The sequence below is a fragment of the Plectropomus leopardus genome, chromosome 15 (assembly GCF_026936395.1).
Source record: "Plectropomus leopardus strain MGB_pleo_1.0 chromosome 15, ASM2693639v1, whole genome shotgun sequence".
Classification (NCBI taxonomy): domain Eukaryota; kingdom Metazoa; phylum Chordata; class Actinopteri; order Perciformes; family Serranidae; genus Plectropomus; species Plectropomus leopardus.
This window is the reverse complement of record NC_142190.1, coordinates 17,323,537-17,347,099: the sequence shown is the minus strand read 5'-3', so window position 1 is coordinate 17,347,099 and position 23,563 is coordinate 17,323,537. Positions and strand designations below refer to the sequence as shown.

The 23,563-nt window shown below is 39.5% G+C and overlaps 2 protein-coding genes across 2 annotated transcripts in view; both read left to right on the top strand.

Annotated features, from left to right (window-relative positions):
- The window catches only part of lars1b (leucyl-tRNA synthetase 1b), a 28,677-nt gene extending 16,175 nt beyond the window's left edge, over positions 1-12,502 (top strand). The window contains exons 24-32 of the mRNA XM_042498742.2: positions 743-833; positions 1,083-1,223; positions 2,654-2,794; positions 4,809-4,919; positions 6,320-6,430; positions 7,343-7,447; positions 8,833-8,928; positions 9,234-9,366; positions 11,392-12,502. Of these exons, the coding sequence (XP_042354676.2) occupies positions 743-833; positions 1,083-1,223; positions 2,654-2,794; positions 4,809-4,919; positions 6,320-6,430; positions 7,343-7,447; positions 8,833-8,928; positions 9,234-9,366; positions 11,392-11,597 (1,135 nt within the window). The 3' untranslated portion in view covers positions 11,598-12,502. The remainder of the gene's footprint in view (positions 1-742; positions 834-1,082; positions 1,224-2,653; positions 2,795-4,808; positions 4,920-6,319; positions 6,431-7,342; positions 7,448-8,832; positions 8,929-9,233; positions 9,367-11,391) is intronic.
- A 148-nt stretch (positions 12,503-12,650) lies between these two features.
- On the top strand, positions 12,651-19,463 carry plac8l1 (PLAC8 like 1). Its single transcript, XM_042498743.2, has 4 exons — positions 12,651-15,424; positions 15,997-16,229; positions 16,428-16,564; positions 17,508-19,463. Exons 1-4 carry the CDS (start codon positions 15,399-15,401, stop codon positions 17,637-17,639), a joined length of 528 nt encoding a protein of 175 aa, XP_042354677.1. The 5' UTR covers positions 12,651-15,398; the 3' UTR covers positions 17,640-19,463.
- Positions 19,464-23,563: the final 4,100 nt, after the last annotated feature.

The following is a 23,563-nucleotide window of genomic DNA, read 5'->3' as shown; positions in this document are numbered from 1 at the left end:
TTCCATATCAAGATCTAAAGTTTGAACGAGCTCAGTGGGATGTTTAGTGTGACCGCCTGGCCTCTTAATACATCCATGGTGACAGGACCAAAATGTCCCCAGATGTCCACTGCACAGCTCACTGACTAGCAAAAAAAAAACAAACACAAAAAAACAACTGCTAGACTTGAAGCAAGGTCTCAGACTGATGATTTAAATCTCCGTCTTTCAAGGGGCAGCCCTAAAAGTGTCAGCTCTAAACAACAGTTTAAAAAAAATCCAAAGCTATTTATTTATTAAATGAGATAGGGGCACCCTGCAAATGTCCACAATGGTGAAACCGAACCTGTAAATGTTGGAACTGGAACTGTTAATTAAGAGAGTAATCTAAAATTTCCCATCAACTACTCAATGGGTTTGCACATCATTTCAGTTTTAGTTCATATTGAGCAGTTAAAGTGGCGAGAGAGATTAATTTGACTTAGGCTAATGTTGCATTGCAGTGTGATTTTTTTGACCTAAGGTGACTTATTTTTTGTTTTGTTTTGTTTTTATTTAATAGTAAAAATAAGATATACTGTGGCCAGTTAGCATTTAAAGGCAAGAAAAGAAACCAGGCACGTAGTAAACCAGTCTTTTTGTTTGGATCATTCCCTCAGAACTCTCTTGAACTCTTTGACTCTGTACTTTTCAGTGCTGAAAAATGAATGGTAAACTGGATTTATAGACTGATTGCAAGGATTTTTGTGTCCTCTCTGTCTAGCGAGATGAATGCAGGCATCTTGAAGACAGACCAGGACTATGAGAGGATGATGTACAAGGAGGCTCTGAAGAGTGGCTTCTTTGAGTTCCAGGTAAATAACATGTCCATGATAAAAAGCACTCTCCAGTGCACTCATATTTCATGTTTATCTCTTAAAAACAAGTGGACTTTTCATCCTTTGTGAGGATTTTATGATGATTTTGTGAATACTGCAGCAGATTACTGAGCATGATATGATTAAGGATTCGGATTTCATACTGAGCATGTGGATTGACGATAGTGTCTGGCATAGTTAAGTAATCACACAAGATGATGACCTTTACTCTGTGTATGTTCACAGGCAGCCAAAGATAAGTATCGTGAGCTTGCTATCGAGGGTATGCACAGAGACCTCGTCTTCCAGTTCATAGAGAGACAAACTCTGCTGCTGACCCCCATCTGCCCACACCTTTGTGAATACACTTGGGGTCTTCTTGGCAAGGTAAGAAAATGCGGATTTGGCATCAGAATGTATGTTTTATGTTCCGAGCACCTGTGAGCTCTGACTGCGAGTTCAGGTGTGACTTTCATCCTCTAGTCGCCCTCAGTCTTTTGTGTTTATCTTTATACCCTTAACACTCGCAAGTAAAATACACAGTATGAAAGAAACATTTAATCTTCCTGTGTTCGTTTACATTCATGAAAACACCTGGGAACAACAAGCAAAGATAACATGCTTCATGTAGGTCTGCAGTAGCGCTTCTCCCACTGCTCATACACTTGTGTGAAATGGCGACTAACACACACACACACACACACACACACACACACACACAAAACACATTCCCGCTGTCGGTGTACACGTCCACCAGGAGCCTGTCTTCACACTGGGCTTCTTTCTCTCATCAGTATGAAAGGAATGCACACACTGTTGCATGCTCCCAACAGCACAGAGAGCCGAGAATATTTTTAACACTCGAATTTATGAATATGAAAGAGTGCTGCTGCTCCGGAGGTGTTTTTTTTTTTTTTTCTTCAGTTGTCGCTTAGCAACAACAAAAGCCCCGCACAACCAGTGTTTTCTCCAATCATGGGTTCGGCTCCGCTAGCTAAAGAGCTAAGAGCCACTCAGCAGACACACTGGTATACACATCACATTGCATTCTAACACATAGTTAAAATGGTTTCTGCCTAGTTTTGTTAAGAAGGCAGTGCGACCTCTGGCTCTGTAGTTAGTAGCTTTTTAAAACTCCGGTGGACCTCAAACTTTTTTTCTCCATTCTTTACACAAAATATTCTTGAGGCCAAAATGCATTAACTCACAGAGATCCACATAGACCCAGTTTTTCCTTTTTGGTGGGGAGTAGGGGATCTTAAGTGGTAGTTTGCAGGTCAGCAGTGGATGCCTGTTAAAAGTGGTATACATCATCTAAAAGCAGATTATCAATGAGTGCCATGTTTTTATAGTCTTTAATCTTAAATTAATGTATTTAGGTGCTTATTCAAAGTTTGACTTATAATATTATGATTGAAGTATAGAATGGCTATATCCATGCTTAATTATGTCTCATAAGTTGGTGCAGCACCTTTTTGGTTGATACCATTTGTCACACAGATTCAGTGCTAAATTTAAGCATGTTTTACCACTCGAGAATTAATCAAATTTGTCCAAAATAACTTCAAAAAAACACATTTAGACACAAAGAAATTGAGGAACAACACTGGATTTAGAGATTTCTGTAACAGTTGCGATATTTTGGCGATTTGATGGCGAGCACTTCAGTTGTGAAAACAGCTCAGCCCGCTACAGACTCTTAAAGACAGGAACGTCTGCTGGGATCACCAGCGGGTCTCAGAGGGTTAACAGAAGTCTTTCCCCTTCACTCATCCACCACCCCTTCTTTTCTCTCTTTATCTCTTGTTCAATTATAGACCAGTTCTCTGATGAACGCATCGTGGCCTGTGGTGGGTCCAGTTGACGAGATTCTGATCCGTTCCTCTCAGTACCTGATGGAGACCGCACACGACCTCCGACTGAGACTCAAAGCTTACATGCAGCCCCCCAAAAACAAAGTAAGAAATGTGTGTATGTTGTGTTTCACATGCCTCACTGCCTCTGCACTTCACTCCTGTAATAGCTTTTATAAGTAATTCTAAAAATGAATATTGATTTCAGAAATGATTGCCCTCTTTTTTTAATAGTTTTTATCCAATTCAACACTCAAAATGCATTAAGTTTGGTAATTAAATCGGAGGCAGCATTGTGTCAGTCTTCTCTCCCTCAGGTGTTGTTTAACAGTTTCATGGTTGTTTGATCAGGAGCACAATGAGGCAAAAAATAATTAAAAAAAATATCAGGCAGCATGTTGAAAGTAGAGTTGGGGTTCTATAGCATTTTAGTTAATGAAAAATAGCAGCGTGCAGCTCCAAAAATCTTAAACAATATTTACAACAATTTTATCTGGTGTTCTGTTCATTTTTCAGAGGTATTTTATCATATCAGAAGCCATTATACAATCTGCCCGTTACTCTGAATCATTTAAAATCATTTTTTTCGAATCTGTTAAGGTTTAGAAATAACTCAAACCTAGAACTTAAACTCAGGCTTAATGGGATAATATATTTGATGTTTAGATAAACAATAACCTGATGTTTTTGTTCTTTGCTAATTAAAAAGAGCAAAGGAGTATTATTTGGAGTTCAATAACTCTGTATCAAGTGTAAATAATTTACCTTGTTGCTGTCATAACTTTTTCCTTTGAAGATGATGCACAGAGATTATGTTTTTGAACAAAAAATTAGTTCTACTTGAATCGTGCTCTCAGTCTTTTTAGTCAATTTTTTTCCCCCATTCCCAGGCTAGTTTTACTGATCCTGTATTAACCATGGATACAAGATATGCACAAAACACCTTTTCAATAGTCTGCACCCAACAGTTTGACACACAACATTTGTAGATTATGGTTTTGCCACGGCATCCTGTGTATTAAGGGTCTTACGACAAAAGGATTTGTTTATTTGTGATATAGGGCTAAATGAATAACATTGACTTAAATACTCTTGAAGACTTAAGTTTGTGCTGCGTTCACAGCAGGAAAGTTGGTCTATTGTTTGTTAGCAGTTTGTCATTTCAATAAGTGGCTGTAGGCAGCTGGGAGAAAAGCAAAACAAGTATTGACAAGATTCGAGACAGCCGATATCTCAGGCTTCCAGACTGCTGTTATCGATTTTCTGTAAATGTTTTGTTGCCATGGAGGCAAGATAGAAGAATGATGGGAAAAAAGGAGACAGGGAAAGAAGAAAGAAGCTGTCTTTTTTATTATAATTACAATAATGTTTTCGTACATGTATGTTCAGGGGGCAGATAAATTTTAGTGGCAAATGGGTGTCTAACCTTGGCAGAGGACATGTTGCCATAATTTGGTTTTGTGATTTTGAAAAAGTCTGTATTTTAAGAATAACTTAATTAACAAATAAAAGTCAGAGAAATAATTCTCGATAGTAGATATTTCATTACTATGTGTTTCATGTGACCTGTGGAAATAAAACATCCTTCACTAACACAAAGCAATTCACACAGTTATATGTGGTAACATGAATACCAAAAATAGAGTTATGATTTTTTTCTGCAACAGCATTGATGCAGTAAAAGTTGTATGACTTACTAATGTGAAGGTAAAATGTTTTTATTTGCAGACAGTGTCTATTAAGCGGTTTTATCTATTTATTTTTTTTTCATCATTTACTGTCACATCAAGACTCATTTGTGGAAACACATACAGGCATGCATACGTACAGGACTAGAGCAGACTTGACAGCTGTCACATAAAATAAGTTCACAGATCGTCTTCATTGTAGAAGATCACACACACACACACACACACACACACACACACACACACACACAAAAACAGCTTGCTTCTTGAATTATCCAAATGCATCATTTGCTTCCCTTTGAGGCCACCCACCCCCGCCACAATGCTGTCACTGTACTGAATTAAACCAAAACCATCAAAGTCTTCCTGACTCTATGGATACACGAGTTGAGCCTAAAATGCTGCTTTTTAATGCTGTTTTCCTCCAACAGAAAGGTGACTCCAAGCCCCCAGCCAAACCCTCCCACTGTACCATCTATGTTGCCAAGAGCTACCCTCCGTGGCAGCACAGTGCCTTATCCCTGCTCGGCAAGCATTACAAGGTGAGAAACGAACACACGACATTCATTCGTAGCAGTAATCTTTTACATATGTTATGTGCAAAAGCCCATTTGACTGTGGTGCAGTGATGCACTGAAATACCAATACAAGTTATGCTGTGCAGTATGAGGACTGCATTGGGATTGGGATTCTGAGGAGCCCAACACAAATCCCATGGGAGCTGGTTTTAACTTAGCTTCAGGTGGGACCAAGTAGTCAAAAAATAAACTGCAGGTCCTCTGTGCTCTTTAAGTGGTGACTCCTTCAGACTTTTTCATTTTATGTTGAAATGCAGGGGGACAGAATAAAAAAGAATAGAAAACCTTAATTGTCATTGTTAAAAATACAACAAAATTACAGCCTGTGTCCACAGAATACTTTTGTTTTTCAGCAGAGAAGCAGTGCCAGGGCGCTGATATCTGACAGTAACATTATCTAGTGAGCTAATGTGACTTTACATTAACAAAGGGTTGATTACACAGTTAACTATAAGCCGCGGTACAGTGATAAAAGCACAACACACACTAGCAACATCCATTGTCCGCTGGCCCATTTTCTCCCACAAATAGGCTTGTCTGTTTTTTTCTGTCAGTAGCTAAAGAAGCTATAGTGACATAACCAGCACCTTTCAAAAATTCAGAGGTTTTTGAGCAGAAGCACTCGGTGCTGCTGCACAAAAATGGTGGAGCACTCTGAAAAAAGAGGCTGGGTGCAGCGCTTTTTCTTTAGGCAGCTGCATTCAGCCACATATGCCAGCTCCTCATAGGGAACAATTAAAAAGCAGATGCTGTCGCTGAGGAATAACACTATGTGGACACAGCCCTTAGGAGCTTCACTCCTGACATGTGTAGCAAAAGACTAAGGGAAGCAAAATAAAACAACATCCACTAAACAAACAACCACTGCCAACAACACATGGTCTAAAATAATAAGTAAAAAAAAAAAACAATATAATTTTGCCCTACATTAGGGGTACTCACTGCACTACAATAACTGATTATTGCACTAGTATGAATATAATTATGCACTAGAATGAAATTTTGCTACTTATTACCAACAGGTACAGTTTGCTTATCTCTATTATTGCAATAGAGTACAATAACATGTTTTCCCTGCAGGACAGTAGAAGAGACAAAATAATTGGTCAATCTATTAACATTTTTTTATATATATTGTGCAGGCATGTATGCATGGTCAGAATGCGGGTGCGAGTGGGAGTAGAGCACACACACTGTGGGAGCCCGACAGTAATGGTCAGAAATCCAGCAGAAGTGGGAATAAGAAACAATCTCATGCAGGGTTCTACTGTGCAGTTACCCAGTTTATTTCTCTCTCTCTGCGCTTCTGTTTGTTTGAGTCTTACCTGTCTTTGTTATTTTTTTCTTTCTTGGTGTCTGTCCAGAACAACAACGGGGCTCTTCCAGACAACAAAGTGATTGCGAGCGAGTTGGGAGCCCTGCCTGAACTGAAGAAATACATGAAGAGAGTCATGCCTTTTGTTGCCATGATCAAGGTAAATCTGGTGGAAGTGGGGGTGACAGTTTAGTAGCGTTTGCACATCCTGTCCCCTATGGCATCTTTTTATACCTCTAATGAATCAGTGCATATTTGCCATTTTTAGGGGATTAAAACATACACATGTTTGGCCTCATAGGTCTTTTTTGTGTTTTTATTTATATTTTTCTCTGCATTGTTCAAGTTAAGATTGTTTACCACCTAAGAAGCCGGCTTATCTCTTGTTTATGTGCACAGCTCTGCTTCTGATTGGTCAAAAGTCTGCCCTGGTAATTCTGTTGAAAGATTGGAGTCTGTGTATTCAAAAGCCGTTTTATTTTTTCTTTTCTTTTTATTCTTCTTTGTGTTGAACAATGACAAACTGCAGCCAATACTGTTTGAACAACAATGTTACATTGAGATTTCAAAGAAATGTCTAGAATACGTGGTCTTCAGGGTTCCATGCTTTTATTGATTGAAAGAGTACAAAACACACTTTTGACAGGCCGTCTCAGGTTGTTCTTATGTTTGTTTGCTGCATTCATAAAAAATTGAAAATGTTTTTTTTTTCTTTCTATCGTCAGCTTGGCTCTGCATCTATATGTCTTTGTTCAAAATTGTTATTCCCACCTTTCACATTTTGGCAATAAAGAGCTTTTACCCCTTAATAGTGGCAGCTAAGCATAACAATGAACTCTCTCCATAATGCTTAATTGTAAATTAAAACATGTTTCTTCAATCGGTGGATAAAATAATGAATTCCCTTCCATTCTTCTGCTGCTGCTTCAACTGCTGGCTTTTTAAATTAATTTAAAACAAAAACTGAATATGTGAACTTTCTGTTCATTTCTTGAGAGAGTTCATGTCCATCATTAATGCTTGTACTGTGTGGTTCATGTCAATTATTTGGGTTCTGCTCTGTGTTCTGTAGGAGAACCTGGAGAAGAACGGGCCCAGGGTCTTGGATCTTGAGCTGGAGTTTGATGAACGGGCAGTTCTGATGGAAAATCTGGTTTATTTAACCAATTCTCTAGAGGTATGTTTTTTGATCCAACACTCCTAAAATCAGACATGACATATAAGGATGACCTCGCTCAAAAAGCGTTGAAAAACATGCCTGAGGTGTCTGCTTTTCTTTGTGTCCAGAGTTAAAAATTGTTGATATGATCCAGTATATTATAATGCAGTATCCTCTCAAATGTGAACAGTAGTGCTGCCAACTCTTTTCCAATAAAAGTAGCTATCACTAGCTTCAAAAGTTGCTATAAGTTGCCAGATGACGCTCATCTGTATTTGGTGATGTCTCACCGCATTACAACTGTTGTACCATGGCGAGCTGCGTCTCCTCTCCTCCTTCCCTGTCTGTCGTGCAGCTACTGCACAGTCAAAGAGGAGAGGGGAAGTGACCCCGCACTGATGGCTGAAGAGCCGTGGATTACGATTATTCTGAGCAGCATGCATGGGAATGAATAACAGTATAGTATATTTCTCTATTTTCCTCGGTGGTCTAAATAATACAAATTTGTCATCAGTTGTCTTTGAGAAATAAAGTTTCAAAGAGGGTCTGAAATGTTGCTAAATCTAGTGAGAACATCGCCAAATTTGCAATTAACCTAACACTTGATCATGCTCTTTTTGTCCTTACAAAGTTGAGCTGCAGCATGTACTTGCAGCATTTTGGTTTCCTAAAAAAAATACCTCAGCTTTAAAGCTGAGTTTCGCTACTTCTGCAGAACTCAGTTGAGACATTCCTGAGCTCAGCTGTCAGTCAGAAAAGCCCTTAATACTTTTGTCTGCGCAGAAGCTTAGCCGAGTCGAAAAGGAAAACCCAAGTCCCTGAGATACTTTTGTCAAACCGGCAAAGATTTAACCACAGAAAGAGAACTGTACATAATCTACGTCAAACTAATACCCTGAATCCAATTCCCTTGTTTCTGATAGATCATAGCTAAAGATAAGCTGCGGCACAAAAGACAAAATTATAGAAAAATATGCCGTATCATGTCGGACTGAAAAAGGTGATGTATTACTTACCTCACAAACTGACACGATGAATGGGGTTCAACTGATTTTATAGTGATACTCCACCTTAAATCAGGTCTTTTGAGAAACCCTTGACTCGAAAGTTGGCTGCGTCTGAAGATGGTCAGCAAAGAAGTGGTTTGAAGCTGCAGATGTGGTTTGAGATATTTTTTCTCACTTGGTCTTGACTACTTTCCCAATCGGGGATGGTGTATCTGTTTGAGATCGCGGGATTGTAATGTGGGACAGATTAGTGTTAAGCCCAGTGTTTCATCTCTGATCTCTGCAGGAGCACCAGCGTTTGCCAGTGGGCATACCAAACACACCTGTATACACAATATCTGTTAGTGGGCTGATCAGCTGATAATTGTTCTTTTTCACATCGTTCCTCCTCTACAGTTGGAGCAGATCGACGTCTTGTTTGCATCTGAGGCTGACGACAAAGTGAAGGAGGACTGTTGCCCGGGGAAACCGTTCAGTGTTTTCAGATCAGAGGTAAATGCTTTCGGCTGTGTGTTGACTGCTCTCAAAGCAGGCTTTGCGTGAGAGTTTTTGTGTGTTTTAGAAGACAGGTGTAAGCTTGTTTTTCAGTTACTTATTTATCAGTTTTAAGATCTGCATTTTTTTTTTTTTTTTTGCATGCTCACAATGTTTTTGTTTGTTTGTCTCTGTAGGTGCTTGTTTGACTGTGTGCATCGCTTCTGCAGTTTGTCCTTCATAAACAAAATATTTGTTGTACACTCAAAATCGACAATAAAATTGCGTGTTTGTGCATTTGTGTCGTGCATCTCTTTCCATAGCCTGGAGTGTGTGTGTCCCTAGTCAACCCTCAGCCGTCCAACGGACAGTTTTCTACAAAGGTTGACATCCGACAGGGAGACAGCGGAGACAGCGTCATCCGCAGGCTAGCCAAGGTCAACAGACTCATTAAAGGTTAGTCAGATAAATGGACATACAGCAAAGATCATAAACTATGATTAGGATCCCTAAAAAGGTAAGTTAATATGAAAAAAATGAATGTTATAATCTAAGAATGAAAGTATTTATTCATTTTTGATGAAAATGTCTCTGAACTGGTGGGGCAAAGTTAAGTGTGTGTGCAGATTATTAAAATCTTTTTGGTGGGAAATGTTACATCACACGTTCTGGTGGTTCAGCTAACTAAGACGTATATTATGCAACGGCTGTCCTACAGCCGAATGTGGCCTGGGGCGATTGTCTCACTTTATCCCTCCCCTCCTTTTCTATTCTTTCCTATCTGCCATCATTGCGCATGAAGTCTGGGGAAAGGGTGACCAGTAAAACACCAACTAGCTTTTTTCTTTCATTTCAACAATTGAGCTTCCTTGTGCTGTTGCTGTACACTGCATAATGTATTAAAAGTGAAATTATTCATTTTTTTTTACTGAATAATCAGCTTTCAAAAAGCAGATGATGTCACATTAGAGCTGGACAGCAAGCCCTGCAGTCCTGCAGCTATTTCATGTAATTTGAATGTAAAACTGTTGGCTATTTAACTACCAAAAATCCAATGTTTCCACCACTGTCTTAAAGCCCCCTCTCTCGACAGGTTTGATAGGCCCCAGATCTGCAGATGATTATAGCTACAGCATGCAATATCTATCCACGTTTGACTTAAGCCATTATAATATCCCACACCCAGCTTTGTGCTTCATGTAATGACAATTTTTACACGTATTATAGTCATGAAAAGGCAGATGTCTCTATCAGTGTGCCACTAGCTCAACTAGCACCACCCGCTCTTCCTCGTAAGCTCAGCCTAAGCTCAGATTTTTTTCTCTGCTGCTCCCTATCTTTCATTTTTTGTTTTAAGGATTGTATTTTTATGCTTCTGAGCGACACCTGTGACCAGAGGGATTATATTTTTTGGTTTTCCGTCCATATGTCTGTCCCATTCTCGAGAAAGCTATATCTCAATAACCCCTTGAGGGAATTTCTTCAAATTTAAGAAAAACATCCACTTGGACTCAAAGATGCATCCGTCTCATTCTCGTGAGTGTGATATCTCAATAATACTGTCAGAGAATTTCTTGAAATTTGACACAAATGTCCACTTGGACTCAGTAATGAACTTGAAGTTGAAGTTCAAGGTCACTGCGACCTTGCATCTGTCTGTCTCATGAATGTAATATTTAAAGAAGGCCTGAGGAAGTTTCCTTGAAAAAGCACAAACATCCAGTTTGACTCAAGAATGAATTGATTAGAATTTGGTGGTCAAAGGTCACTGTGACAAAATCTCAGCGACTTCAAATGTCTCATAGGATTAAATGATGAAGTGCTGACATTTTGTATTCCAAAGGTCATCTTCACTGTGATACCATAATGTTAAGCAAAAAGACTTTTATGGCCATTATTTCAGGAGCAGAAGGGTCAGATGCTATAATTGGTGACACTGATCTTGGGTGCCCACTTTGAAACTGTTGATTGTATAAATCCTCTGTGCTGCTGAGGGGAAGATGCATGTGAAGCCTCCGTGTTTTTTTTGCAGACATGGATTTAAACTTAAAGTGTGCCTTGAGGGGAGCGCAGAGGCATTGAACCTCGAGGCCTCAAAATCATGAACAAAAGCAATGTTGAAGTGCATTAGCGTCTGTAGGAGCAGTCAAAGTGTCAGCCAATTTGCACTGCAGCCTGTTCACTCCTCTCCTTTTTGCCTCTAACTTCTTACCTTTCTCCATACTCCCCAGTCTCTTCTTCTCCTTCTTATCTTCCCTTTGCTTTCATGTGTCCTCCATGACATTCTGGCTTACCTTTAACCCTCTCTGCACTCTCTCCCTGCCATCATTTCATCTTCCCACTGTTTCATGTCCACCACTTGCTCTTTTAATACTGTATTTCCTCCGTCTCTTCCCCGTCTTCCCCCTGCTTTTGTTTCTGTCTTTGTCTCTGTAACCTCAACTCTGACTCCTCTGACTCTTCCTGCCTCCCTTCCAACAGATCTGTCCAGAGTCAAGTTGATGAGGTACGAGGACCCCGTGCGGGGGCCTCGCCGTGTGCCCGTCCTAGGACACGAGGAACAGGGCAAACTGCCTATCTCCAACAAATCTGTGTTTAACATCAATCTGGGGGAGAAAAGGGTCACTCTGGTAGACAACGGCCTCACTGTGGACATCGGGGACACTCTGGTTTACCTGGTTCATTAGAGTAACATTGACTCTTACACACACACTCACACACACGCAGGCAAGTGGGCACATTCAGCAGTGAATTATTTGTGTGTACAACAAAATCAAAGCCATAATACATTGACTCATACATATGTGTATGTTTTTTACTCTTCGTGTTTCAGTACTGCACCATTTGCTGTTGTACGTGGTGTAAAACATGACAGATACACAGTTTTCTCATTGCACCCTTTCACTGCTGAATGTGACCCATGGGAATCTCGGAAACTAGCGGGGCTTTTTCTTCTAAAAAAAAAAAAACACAGTTACATTATATTCAGACCTGGGTTTGTCCTGCACTAACAGGTTCAGTGTCTCTATAATCCTTTTCCACGGATAAAATTCTGAGAGTACGGGTCCTTGGTACTTAAATTGGGTTCTTTTAATGGATGGGAAAAAACAAAAATTATGAAAATTCTCCAAAGCCTTCCATAAAAGATTTAGTGTTAGAGGATAACACCATAATTTGTATATCGTCCCGTCTTTTCGTCGCCTGTTGAAGTTGGATCTAATTTTTCTCTGTGAGTCATTCTCTTTCCTGTTACGCACAATAAATAAGCAACTGACGGTTTAATTAGGATTTTTAATAAAGGAATTTTTTTCTGGAAGAGGCAAACAAGCATCTACCATCATGTACTGTTTTCTCGCTGGCCAACCACTTATTTTGTTATTCCACTGTTAGGCTGCACCTGCATCCTCCTGAATGCCTGTTGTTTTCATATACATGGTAATGTGTCTGCTGTGTTGTTTTATACATTGAAGGTGAGGCATATCATTCGCTCCTGCTTTGTCAGCCTGTCAGACAGCTTTCCTATTTTCTAGCGGTGGATAGTGCTTGTCTGACTTGTGCTTTCCAGAGAAGTAATAAAACCTATGAAATATTCCGTTTCTTGTTTCCCGCTCTCCTCTCCGTGCTTTTTTATTATTTCTAAGGACATAAAAAAGATGAGTGTTGCCCACAAGAATAAGACGACAGGCGAAATGAAGAAAACACGTGTTGTGGTTTTGGTGAAGCCATTGAGGATCTTTGCCCTTATAGTGTAGATAGTAAGGGTAATCTTGCACTGTCAGCAGTCTGAGAACGGTGTGCACAAAGTGTAGCTGTGAGGGGTTAGAGGTGGTAAGAATTCATCAGAAAGACACGGGGGAGACGCATATGAAACAGCAGGATTGGGGGTCCGTCCCCAGGAACTTCTGAGCAGCACTTTTATTTCCTACATTCTGGTGAATTTTAATGCACCAGATTGAGCCTTATCTGCATCCTTTTATGGTGAAAATGTTTGATGTCAAAATCAAATAGCTACTTAAATGTTTTTATTAGGGAAGACAAATGCACAGGTTCTAAATATTGAGGGAGACATGTCCCCTTGCAAAATTTCCACTTATTGAGACACCTACAGACAACATTTATTGAAGACTCAGAATGAAAATTAGCAAAGAAGATGGAATAGCCAATAAACTCCCACAGCTGATGGAACAATTATAATATTAGTAGAACTAAATTGTTCCTCTTAACTATTTGACTTGATCCATCCTTCAAGTACAAGTTCAACATTTAGGGAATTTTAATTATTTGTTTTGTTGCAGAGTATTCTATGAGAAGATTGATATCTACATGTATGCTTAAAATGTGAATCTAACCACCAGCAGCTGACTAACTAAACTCAGCACAAAGACAAGATTACTACAAAATCTCATAACCAGCACCTCCAAAACGCAATAATCTACCTGTATGTAGTTTTGATCCATTAAAAAATCGATGTGTAAAAAAACAAAAAAAAAAAAGCCTGTTTTCGTGCAGTCATGTACCAGTACCGGACACCAGTAACTTTATGGAGCATGCTGGTTGCCTGGCAACTGATCCTGATAAAGAAATCTAGTGTTAGTTTGCGTCAGGAAAGCAAATATTATATCTCCAAATAGTATTGTATATCTCCAAAATATTGAGCTTTACCTTTAAATGACAGGGCTAAGAGCTGAAACTAAATACTCTAAAACTGACATGGTACATGAAAACAAGGAGGCCTGTTAAAGCTCAGCTCACAAGTAAGTCAACCTCATGTTTTAGTATGGTGTGATGTGGGCACAAATGGCACTCCCCGTGTGTTTAAAACTAATGCTTCATGAAAACAGTATAAAGGCAGAATGAGAAGGATTTTTCCTAGACTCTAAAAAAAAAAGCATCCTACTCTGTCATTACTTATGACCCACAGTAAGTGTGAGGTGGTATCTGTATCTACAGAAAACCCCCCATCGGCCTGTATTTTCTTTTTTTGCTGTATTTGGAAAGTTTCTGGGCCTCAACTCTTGAGCACTGATGTGTAGCCCCCAGCCAATAACAGGCGCAGACTGTGAGGGTAGGAGTCTATTAAAATCTAGCGACCAGGTGCCATATCATGAGAATCCATCCAAGTTGAGCAAGGGAGGATGGGCCAACTTTGAATGCTGTGTTCACAAAAACCCTACTCATTCAGTTACAAATATATCTACCAATCTTTTATAGTGTAGCACAAACTAGACTTTGCAATCATTTCAGAGCTGTTCCAGGGGTTTGTCTCTGCCAGTTGGTCTCTGTGGTCTCTGCTTCAAAGGTTTTTGGGAGAATGACTATCCATCAGGGATAACTGTTAGTCAAAAAACTGCCAATAATCGAATGCAAATCAGCTACGTTTTTAGGGAAGCCTTCCTTTTCATTTCAAAGATCCCACACAACTTTAATCCTTTTGGATGCTAATTTCTGTGATGCATAGTAAGAATTAAAGTCACTATAATACATGATATAATACATGTTCATCCTCTTGAAAAGAAGCTAGATGACACTGAAAATGGATTGACTTCATGTACGTGTTTCACTCGACTTTAGGTTAAGACCCAGTGTGCGTGTGTTAACTATGAACCCACAAAAGTTTCACTACAAGTCCTTCCACCACGTAAAGCTCACCATGCTTCTCTGTTTCTGTTACCTTCTCACACACACACACACACACAGACTATATATATATCAGTCTAAATTTAAAGGTCAATGTCACAGAACAGGAAATGCATGAATACAGATGGTCCCCTCTAAACATGAACAGGGTATTTATTTGTTTCTTTAATGCATCTCTCACTTTCCAGCTCATCAGTATGAGTCTTTTTCTGTCTTAAGGGTAAGTGTGCGTCTTTTTCATTACATAAGTTTGACGGAAGAAATAGATGTCTTTGAATGTCACGTCAGTGAATGTCAATGTCATTTGAATGTTCAAAAAAAGTTAAAAATTATTTAATATATTTGAGCTTATGTTTGACATCCATTACTTGAAACGAATTTGTTTAATTTTTCATATTTTTGCATATTTTATTTGTGCAGTGGATCTCTGTTACACTCTACAAGTAAACATGTAAATAAATAATGACTTATTACAAGATTCCCAGCCTTTTCTGACCTATTGGTGTGGTTGTGTTAAGCATATGCATGCATTCACATCTGATTCTTTTTATGCCAGACATTAGTGTGCATGCACCCTGATGTGTATCTGCCCTCTCTGCATTTGCTCTATTAGCAGGGGGCGCAGTAAAGTCTCTGACAGAAGACAACTACAAGACTTATCTCTGTCACACAGCTTCTGGCCGAGCCATCCGACTGCTGGTTTATCTGCTCCGACACACACCCTCTCACTGGGGAAGTGTCACTCCACACCCCCCCCTCCACCTCCTCATTCCTGCTGACTCCCTGCTCACCCTCTCCTCTCTCGCCTCCTCGTCGCCTCACTCCTCTCTGGATGCCAGTAGCTTCTAGTCATGGAGCAGACAACAGTCACACACCAGTAAGTGTTTATTTTGTCCCTACCAGCCCACAGTATTGTCACCAATGAGCACAACGGAATTGCAGCAAATGGCTCACTTATCTTATTCTGCTTTTTGATGCTGCCATGTTTTTGCTCAGTCTTTTTCTTCTTTTATGTCACTGTGACACACAATAACACAAAGTCAACAAGAACATTTCTTGAATGTATTATTGCTGCGTACAAAATGTATTTAGATTTTCCATCACTAAAAATTTGGAGTGATTTTAAGTGTTGCTGAAGGCCTTAATGACTTGGATGCAAGAATACATTCTGTAGCACATACAATGGTAGGATGATGGTAGTGTGATTGTGGTGGCATGCTGCTAAAATGTCATAGGTGGCCGGCTGAGGACAAAACATGCCTCTCTAGGAAAACTAAATAAACCAGATGAATGAAATCAGTCACATTTCTTATTAAACAAAGAGGGAATCTTTCATATTTGTGTCTCTTAATATCAGTTAAGTATCACTTAGAGGATGGCAGTTGACAAGCTGTAATGAATTTATCAACCATATATATAAAGACAAATAAATGAAAAATCTAATTTCAGACCAAAGTTAACTGTCAACAAAGACTCAGCATCAGCAGTTCAAGAGGAGGAAGTAGAGGGCTTCACCACAGGAAGTGAAGATGACTCGAGGTCGAACGATGTCCCTGCAGTGACAGACCCGATACTCACACAGCCTGGCCTCGGCGTCACCACGACAACCATCACCACCATCACGCAGACGGGAGGAGACTGGAGCACCGGTCTGTTCGACATCTGCGGAGACAAGATTACATGTAACTTGAAAACACTATTCTGTCACACTCAGAACTTTACGGCACTAATTCTTCCCATCATGATTTAAACTTGATGTGTCTGAGCACAAATAAATTACTTCTTATTCTTTGATTAGTCTTGCATCTGACAAAAATATTTTAATTATTCTTTTTGTCCATCATAACGTCAACACACATTGTGCTGGTGTGTGTTTGCAGGTGTTCTCGGGGCACTGGTGCCGTGTTGTTTGGACCTGAGTTTGGCTCACCAGTATGGCGAGTGTCTGTGCATGCCACTACTACCAGGATCTACTTTTGCCATGCGAGTTGGGATCAGGGAGCGATACAAGATACGGGTGAGTGCATGTACTCAAGTGCAAAAACATATTTGTCAATAGCAAGTATAGATTTGTTGTAAGGGTGATGTTGAACCAAGTGGCAACCTCCAGGGATGAAAAATAAAGCCGTTGTCAAAGTTAATTTCCTCAAATGGCCACTTGAGGCTGGCGTCAGAAGTGAGACAATCTAGATAAAACCCCACGTTAAGATGCCCGACTTTAAAGAAGACAGAAATATTTTTACAGCCTGGTACAAACAATGGTTTGGTCTTTTTTGCTAATTATAACGTCCATGACAAATGGTATGCAGGTGGGGGGATTTTTTTATAACTCACCCCTTTACGTTTTGTAAAGGCTTAAAGTAGTGCATAATTAAGGGTATAGCAGCTTTGAATGACAGGCCGTCTGCTATGCATCAACTCTGCCCTCTTGTCCAAATAAGATTGTAAATTGAGGCTCCAAAACTCCAAAAGCAAAACTCTCAGATTCAAAAGTTTGCCCAGAGGGATGTTTCCCACAAAGATCCTACAGTTAAAAAATTAATTAAAAATAAATAAAAATTGGCAATGTTTTCCTGACCTTACCCAGAAGTCTATTTCTGGTAAAAAGCCCTCTAGGCAAATTTCTTCCAACAACGCTTCAAAACAGAAGTCCACAAACCAATGGGTGATATCACGATGGCAATGTCCATGATTGTCATACAGTCTTTACCTTCAACATACCAACAGTTAGACTTATAAAGCTTGTTTTAAGGCTCCACAGTAAATGGAAACCAATGAATACCAGGGAAAATAGATAATCAGTTTGATAACATTATTTAGCGCACTCATTGATTCACTTTAAGTTGTACAATGTGTTTATGATTTTATGTCTTTTAATACACCTCATGGATCTGGATATATTCCTGCTGCATTGTTGTGTCTGCATGTCTGTGTGTGCCTGCCCGCATATTAATCCACAGGGAAGTGTGTGTGAGGACTGGACCACAGTGTGCTGCTGTTACCCTCTGGCCGTTTGTCAGATGATAAGAGAGATGAAGCGGAGGATGAAGACACAGACCTATCATGTGTCCACTGTCCTCGAATGCTCCTGATGAAACGCTAGACAGTCAGTGAGGCCTGTCCTTTACTATGCAACTGAGACTGGCGAGGACCAACAGAGATCATTGGTGCTATATAAATAGCACAAAGAATCAATACTATAACATTTTAAATGCCCCTGGGGATACCTTGGGCAATGGGTCAAGCCTATCATATCATTCATTGAAGACTGGAAAGGAATAACTTTGATTCATAGCATAACGGCAAAAAGAATACAAGCTGTAAAATCTGAATGAGGGCGTAGGATTACCATATTAGAGATTGATAGATTTTGACTGAAACCTACCTTAAAGTTGCTGTTGGACCTGTTTAGAAAGGGAATTATAAATGAACTGCATACATTATAAGGTGAAAAGCAGGTGGCAAGGCACACGCTTATTTGGTTTCAGTAGCTGTCACTGTCAGCAAACGGCGCTAAACATCTGGCACAACTCTGAGTCACACACCAGAAACTTTTAGAAAACAGACAGCATTTTAAAATTCTAAATACGTTTTTATGCACACAATCAATTCTTTCTTAACCCCCGAAGATGCAATACTCTAATATAACTTTTTTGATCATCTTAATCAGGATACAACCACAGTCAAAGCCATTCAACATAGTTTTATATGTATTGTTGAACATTTTGACTCCTTCAGGCGTGATGGCATCATTGACAGAGTAGTAGTCTAGTAGTCTAGACCTTTTCTGACTTCTTCTAAACAGTCTAAATGGGCCTCTGTGTATTTCCTGTTGCAATGTTTCTTAAAGCAATAACTGACAGGAAACAAACATTGGCCAAATCTGTTTTCCCTGGCAACATAATAGCCACTGACAGGTCTATGGAGACATGCACTCAGTTTCATTTTGATGTGAAATATCTGTCTAAAAAATTTCTTTGGCCACATCCGTAAAGGTAAATATTTTTTTTTTTGTCAAAACAAGGAAAATTTAAAAGCTGTCTTTCCAAAAAACAATGTCTCCTGTGCTTTGGATATTCAGCAAAGCTTGCTGACAACAATTCATAACAGCAATTTCTTCAATAGACAAAAATAAAATGAAAGTCATTTGGGTGAACCAGCCCTTTAATTTTGATTCACATTCCAAAGGTCACCAGACGTCGTGTTCAGTCCCCCTCAGATACAAAGCGAATATGAAGTGAGGAAACTTTCTAGACCTTGAGGCACAAATTGTGAAATGGGGACATGACTCGACAATTTCTGCAAATCAGACTAATAAATGTCATTTTCAGCGTTACATTTAAATCAAAGCAAAGCCAGAGAAGCACAGAAAAGCTCAGTCAGCTTTGTTTGATTTTAGTCATTTGATTTTCAAAGGCTGTAAGAGTTGTTTTATTTATTTGTGAGCCAATCCGTTCAGTATGCAGAACCACTTGTCTGATTACCCGGCATAGCTCAGATTACAGTCAACAGTTCAAGTACAGTCTGAAGATAATAAAGGCCATTTCCATATTTCTGATGTTCCTTTATCCTTCTGTTCTTTAATTTACCTCAGGCATTCAATCTAATTAATAATCCAGCCCTGATTGCTGTGGTTCCCTGAACCCAAAATGCCAACCAGAGAGAACGCATGTGGAAAATGTTATTTCTACACAAAGCGGATTGGGTCCCCAAAGGGCAAATATGTAATTTGCTAACTCTTATGGATGTGGTCCCTAACCTGCAGCAGCTTCAAATGAAATGGGGAAAGAGAGAAAATTGGTTTGGTTTCAAGAGATGTGAACAAAAAAAAAAGAATCATATGTTGCATACTGTACAGTATACGACACATTTTCAAGGAGTTAATCTGAGCATGGAAATAAATATGTTGAAATCATTGCAATTCTTCATAAGTGTATATCTTATCTGATTATTTTGTTGTTGGTTTTGAGTTTATCTAAAGTTCCCATCCTTAACGAACAGTGTCCCCCAAGTAAAGATGTATAAAGTGTCAAAATAACAGAACAATGCCTCTTATGAAAAGTTATTTCACATTCAGTGAGGACAAATTATTCCAAATTATAGTCCTTGCAGCATACAATTGAACACTGTGTAGGTGCTATTTTAGGCTGTTAATGCTTCTACCTTTAGTAAGAAAATACCTCTTTGCTTTGCATTATGGGGGATTTCACCCACCAGTCAGCATCCCACTGTGGCCATTTTGAATTCAATTTCTAAACAGAGGACAAAAAAACGGTCCTGGCTGTGTACCCATGTGCATCAAAGAAACAATACCAAGCAAGAAAACATTCTGCAAATCACAAATTCCCACCTGAAAAGGTACTAAAACATAGCATGGTTACACAGATCAGTTAAACTACCCAGCATAAACTACAATAGCTGCCCTCTGATGTTAATGCTTCTGGGTCCTCACTAAGAAAAAAAGCAATGATTTTTTTTCTTCTCCCTTTTTATACTCTTAGGGATATAATAACAACAACTTTTTTCTTTTCTTTTTTTTAATAACAGACCCCATAGTCTTTCCCCATAGTCATAGACTTCTATCAAACAATTGAGCCGGTACTGCATGTTTTTTTTTTTAAATGGAGAGAAAAATATCAGTGCAAACCTTGTCCCAAAATAATGCTTGTAATATAGTAAACCAACATATATAACTGTTAGCATGGAATAGTGTTACCAGCAGTACTATTGTATATGAACCAAACCATAATATATGCATGAGAAGTCATATTTATATATGTATGTGTGTGTGTGTATGACTCTTATTTCGTTTATATTTTTGTATTAAGTTATATAAATCTGTTCTGTAAGACCCCTGAAACTACATGCCAAAAAAAATATGCCCATCTTTGAAATTTTTACCACACAGAGCCCTCATGTCCACAGCGATTTTTCACTCTAATTTCCTGTAGGAGGTGAACTAAAAGGCATCCTTTTTAAAGACACAGTGACATCTAGTGGATTTATTGAGCAGAACATCCCTAAACCGAATTGTAGAGATAGTTCAACCTGGCTGAGTTAAGTTTAACAAATTTTCCAGTGTGATATAGTGACTCAAATGTGCTCTACCAAAGAGTTTAGGAGAACACTGACGAGTAACAATTGTTGAAAAGTTCTGTTGCTCTCAGTTCTCACTTCAGCGCTTATGTAAAAATACATTCATGTAAGTTTCATGACAGCTTTGACATACTGTAAGTTCTGGTTCGCTGCAGCGGTTATAAGGTTTGGGATATCTTACTTGTGTCTGCGTTTGGCTCCAGTGTTTCCTGAGCAGCCCTGGGTGGATAAATCTTCCTGTAGCTTCGCTGCTGTCTGCCTACTGGGGGTTGTTAGTGAGCGGGATCTGCCTCGAGCAGAGCTGCCTTCAGGCTCTGTGGTAACATCTTTCCCTCCATGTGCAATGACCAAATGTGATTGCTTCAGCATCAATAGCTTTAAATTGGGTCCGTAAATTGGAAATCTATTTGCTTTGCAAATCAAACACACCCTTAAAATGTCTTATATGCTCTTTTAAACTTTATATTTATACAGACTTATTTTTTACTGTTTCTTCCAAAGTATCTGCTACTACAGGAGACATATAACCTCTCCCAAGTCCCCATAAAAGTCTTTTTTTTTTCCTGCCTAAGCAATGCATAATACATGAGTTATAATACAGAGTGAGCTTTAAATTTCTACTTTTCAGTAGTCTGTTTATACCATTTTTCTAATATAGGCCAAACTGACTCTTTAAATATGTCACATGCTTGGTTTACTGGCATTTCATGGAACAAAACTAAAAATAATAAATGAATCAACCTTCACATGTGCTCATAGTTGAACCCCAAACCCATTCACACCCCACACACTCACATAGCCTGACCTTACGTCATCTGCACCAGATACACCTCCACGTCTCAACCATTAGGGGGCAGTGTTGTCCTGGATCCAGACCCCTGTTGTCTGCTTTCTATTCCCACAGCTGCTCAGTCTTAAGTGCTGATCTGGGGTCAGAATTGGGATTTCCACAGCAGTAGTAGAGGTCAAGATTTGGAACAGTGAAGCCCATCCTAAGTCAGCAGTCAGACAGGGACCATAAAACATCGCTGCTGATTTTCTTTCCTGCTGTTTCAGCATGAAGACGACTCTCCCCACAGATGCATCAGGTGTAGAGTACATCTACAACAGCCCCTCAGGGAGCTGTGTTTGTGTGGGTGTGAAAATGTGTGTGATATATGCAGATGTATCCGGAAAGGCTCTTCCCTGTGATTGTGCTCGGTGCAAACTGTTACCGGTATAGAGAAACCACCAGTACACAGATAAAAAAACAAAACACAGCACAGGAGGGGAATAGATCATACCCTCCTGAGCTGTGCACGTGACTGAATCAGAACCAGCTGAAGGTGGAGTGTTTGTGATTTCCCAAACTACACACTGACATTTCTGAAATGGCTTTTTAATGCATTTCACTTCTCTCTTCCTGCATGTATTTCCTCTCTATCGTCTTTTTCATTCTTCCTTCCCTCCATCCCCCATTTCCTCTCAGTAATCTCACGTCTCCTCCCTTCACCTTTCCCTTGCTGCCCTCTTTTTATTCATTTCTCTTCTCCCTGCTTTTGTGCGTGTGTGTTTGTGTGTTTGTGGGGGAAATAAGAGCAGAGGGAAGGAAAGAGAGAGGTGTGCGGAGAGACCTGCTAAGCTGGAGCAGCCGTCCCCCTGGTGATACTTCTATCCAGGACAACAAGCACCACCTGGGGTTTACATAACACACACGTCCTCACACTCTCTCTTTATATCACTTTCTCTCTGATACTCTTTTGTTTTATCCTTGCCCTTCCCATGTCTCCCTCTGTTCTTCGTTCTGTCTTTCTCTCAAAAACATCATCATCATGGAGGGGTTTGGGGAGGGGCAGCTGCTGGTTAGCCTGCAGCTAGAAGCCTTGGCAGTTTGTACAGGAGTCTGTGTGCTGTGCTACTGAGCCGAGTCGTATTGTTTTAGGTTGTGTGTTTGTGTGTGATGATGGAAGCTCGGAATTCGTTGGCACCGCTCCGTTCCTCAGACTAAGCAGGCGGTTTTATAGATTTTTCTTCCCCAAGACAGACAGGAGGAGGATTTCATTGTATGAAATGATTTGACTTCAAAAACCACTGTCATACATGGGGATTATAATGCTGGAGATTTGGCTGCTTTTGTAGTTTTTGTTCCTCAGCAGGACTTTATTCGCTCCCTGCTAAAGAATTTATCCTTAAATTCCTTGGATGACAAGAAAAAGGAGGTTCATTTTTCTTTCACGGTATATATGCTGCGTCCTTTGAGGTCATTACAATGTGGCAGTTGCCAGAACTAGAAGAAATGGCAGATGGCTTTATTTTCCTCTAGCATTAAATACAATCAACAAATACGGGCTATGTTTACAATTAAGTCATGAATCATACTAAATTATATGGTTGTATTTTAGATTTTTTTTTTTTTTTTAACATTAAACCACTTGATGATTAATTCAGTTATAGCAGTAAATTACTTATCAATGTTTTCATTTAAGTATCGGTTACTTGTTCGATTTGGACACCCTCCCCAGAGGTGAAGAATGAATTTGCGCATCATAACTAAATGTTGAAACAGTTTATATATAAAACTGAGCAGGAACACCAAATTTAACTTCAAAGACAAATTTCAATTGGAGGTACAACTTCAAAGGAGATCTGTGAGCTGAAGCAATGTGGGGAAAGAAACACAGGTCAAAGGAGGTCAAATAATTTATTGGGTGTTTTGTAGAATTTTTTTTAACTGCACTGTCTCAAAAACTGGAATATGTGCCAAAGTCAGAGAAAAAGACTGTGAGGACCATAGGTTGTATAAAATAATGGTCATAGCTATGGTGACGTCACCCATTGGTGTGGGGACCTCTTTTTTGAAGCCTCACATTTGGCTTTTTGACCATTGCCGTCTTGGTTTTTTCAGAGCCAGATGTGGCCAAGTTTGGTGTGGAGATAAAGA

What these genes read in the sequence shown, in the direction of transcription:
- plac8l1 (XM_042498743.2), top strand. Translation starts at nt 15,399, where the DNA reads ATGGAGCAGACAACAGTCACACACCA. An exon ending in CTGCGGAGACAAGATTACAT is followed by an intron (nt 16,230 to 16,427) that starts GTAACTTGAAAA and finishes GTGTGTTTGCAG; the next exon opens with GTGTTCTCGGGGCACTGGTG. An exon ending in GGGAGCGATACAAGATACGG is followed by an intron (nt 16,565 to 17,507) that starts GTGAGTGCATGT and finishes ATTAATCCACAG; the next exon opens with GGAAGTGTGTGTGAGGACTG.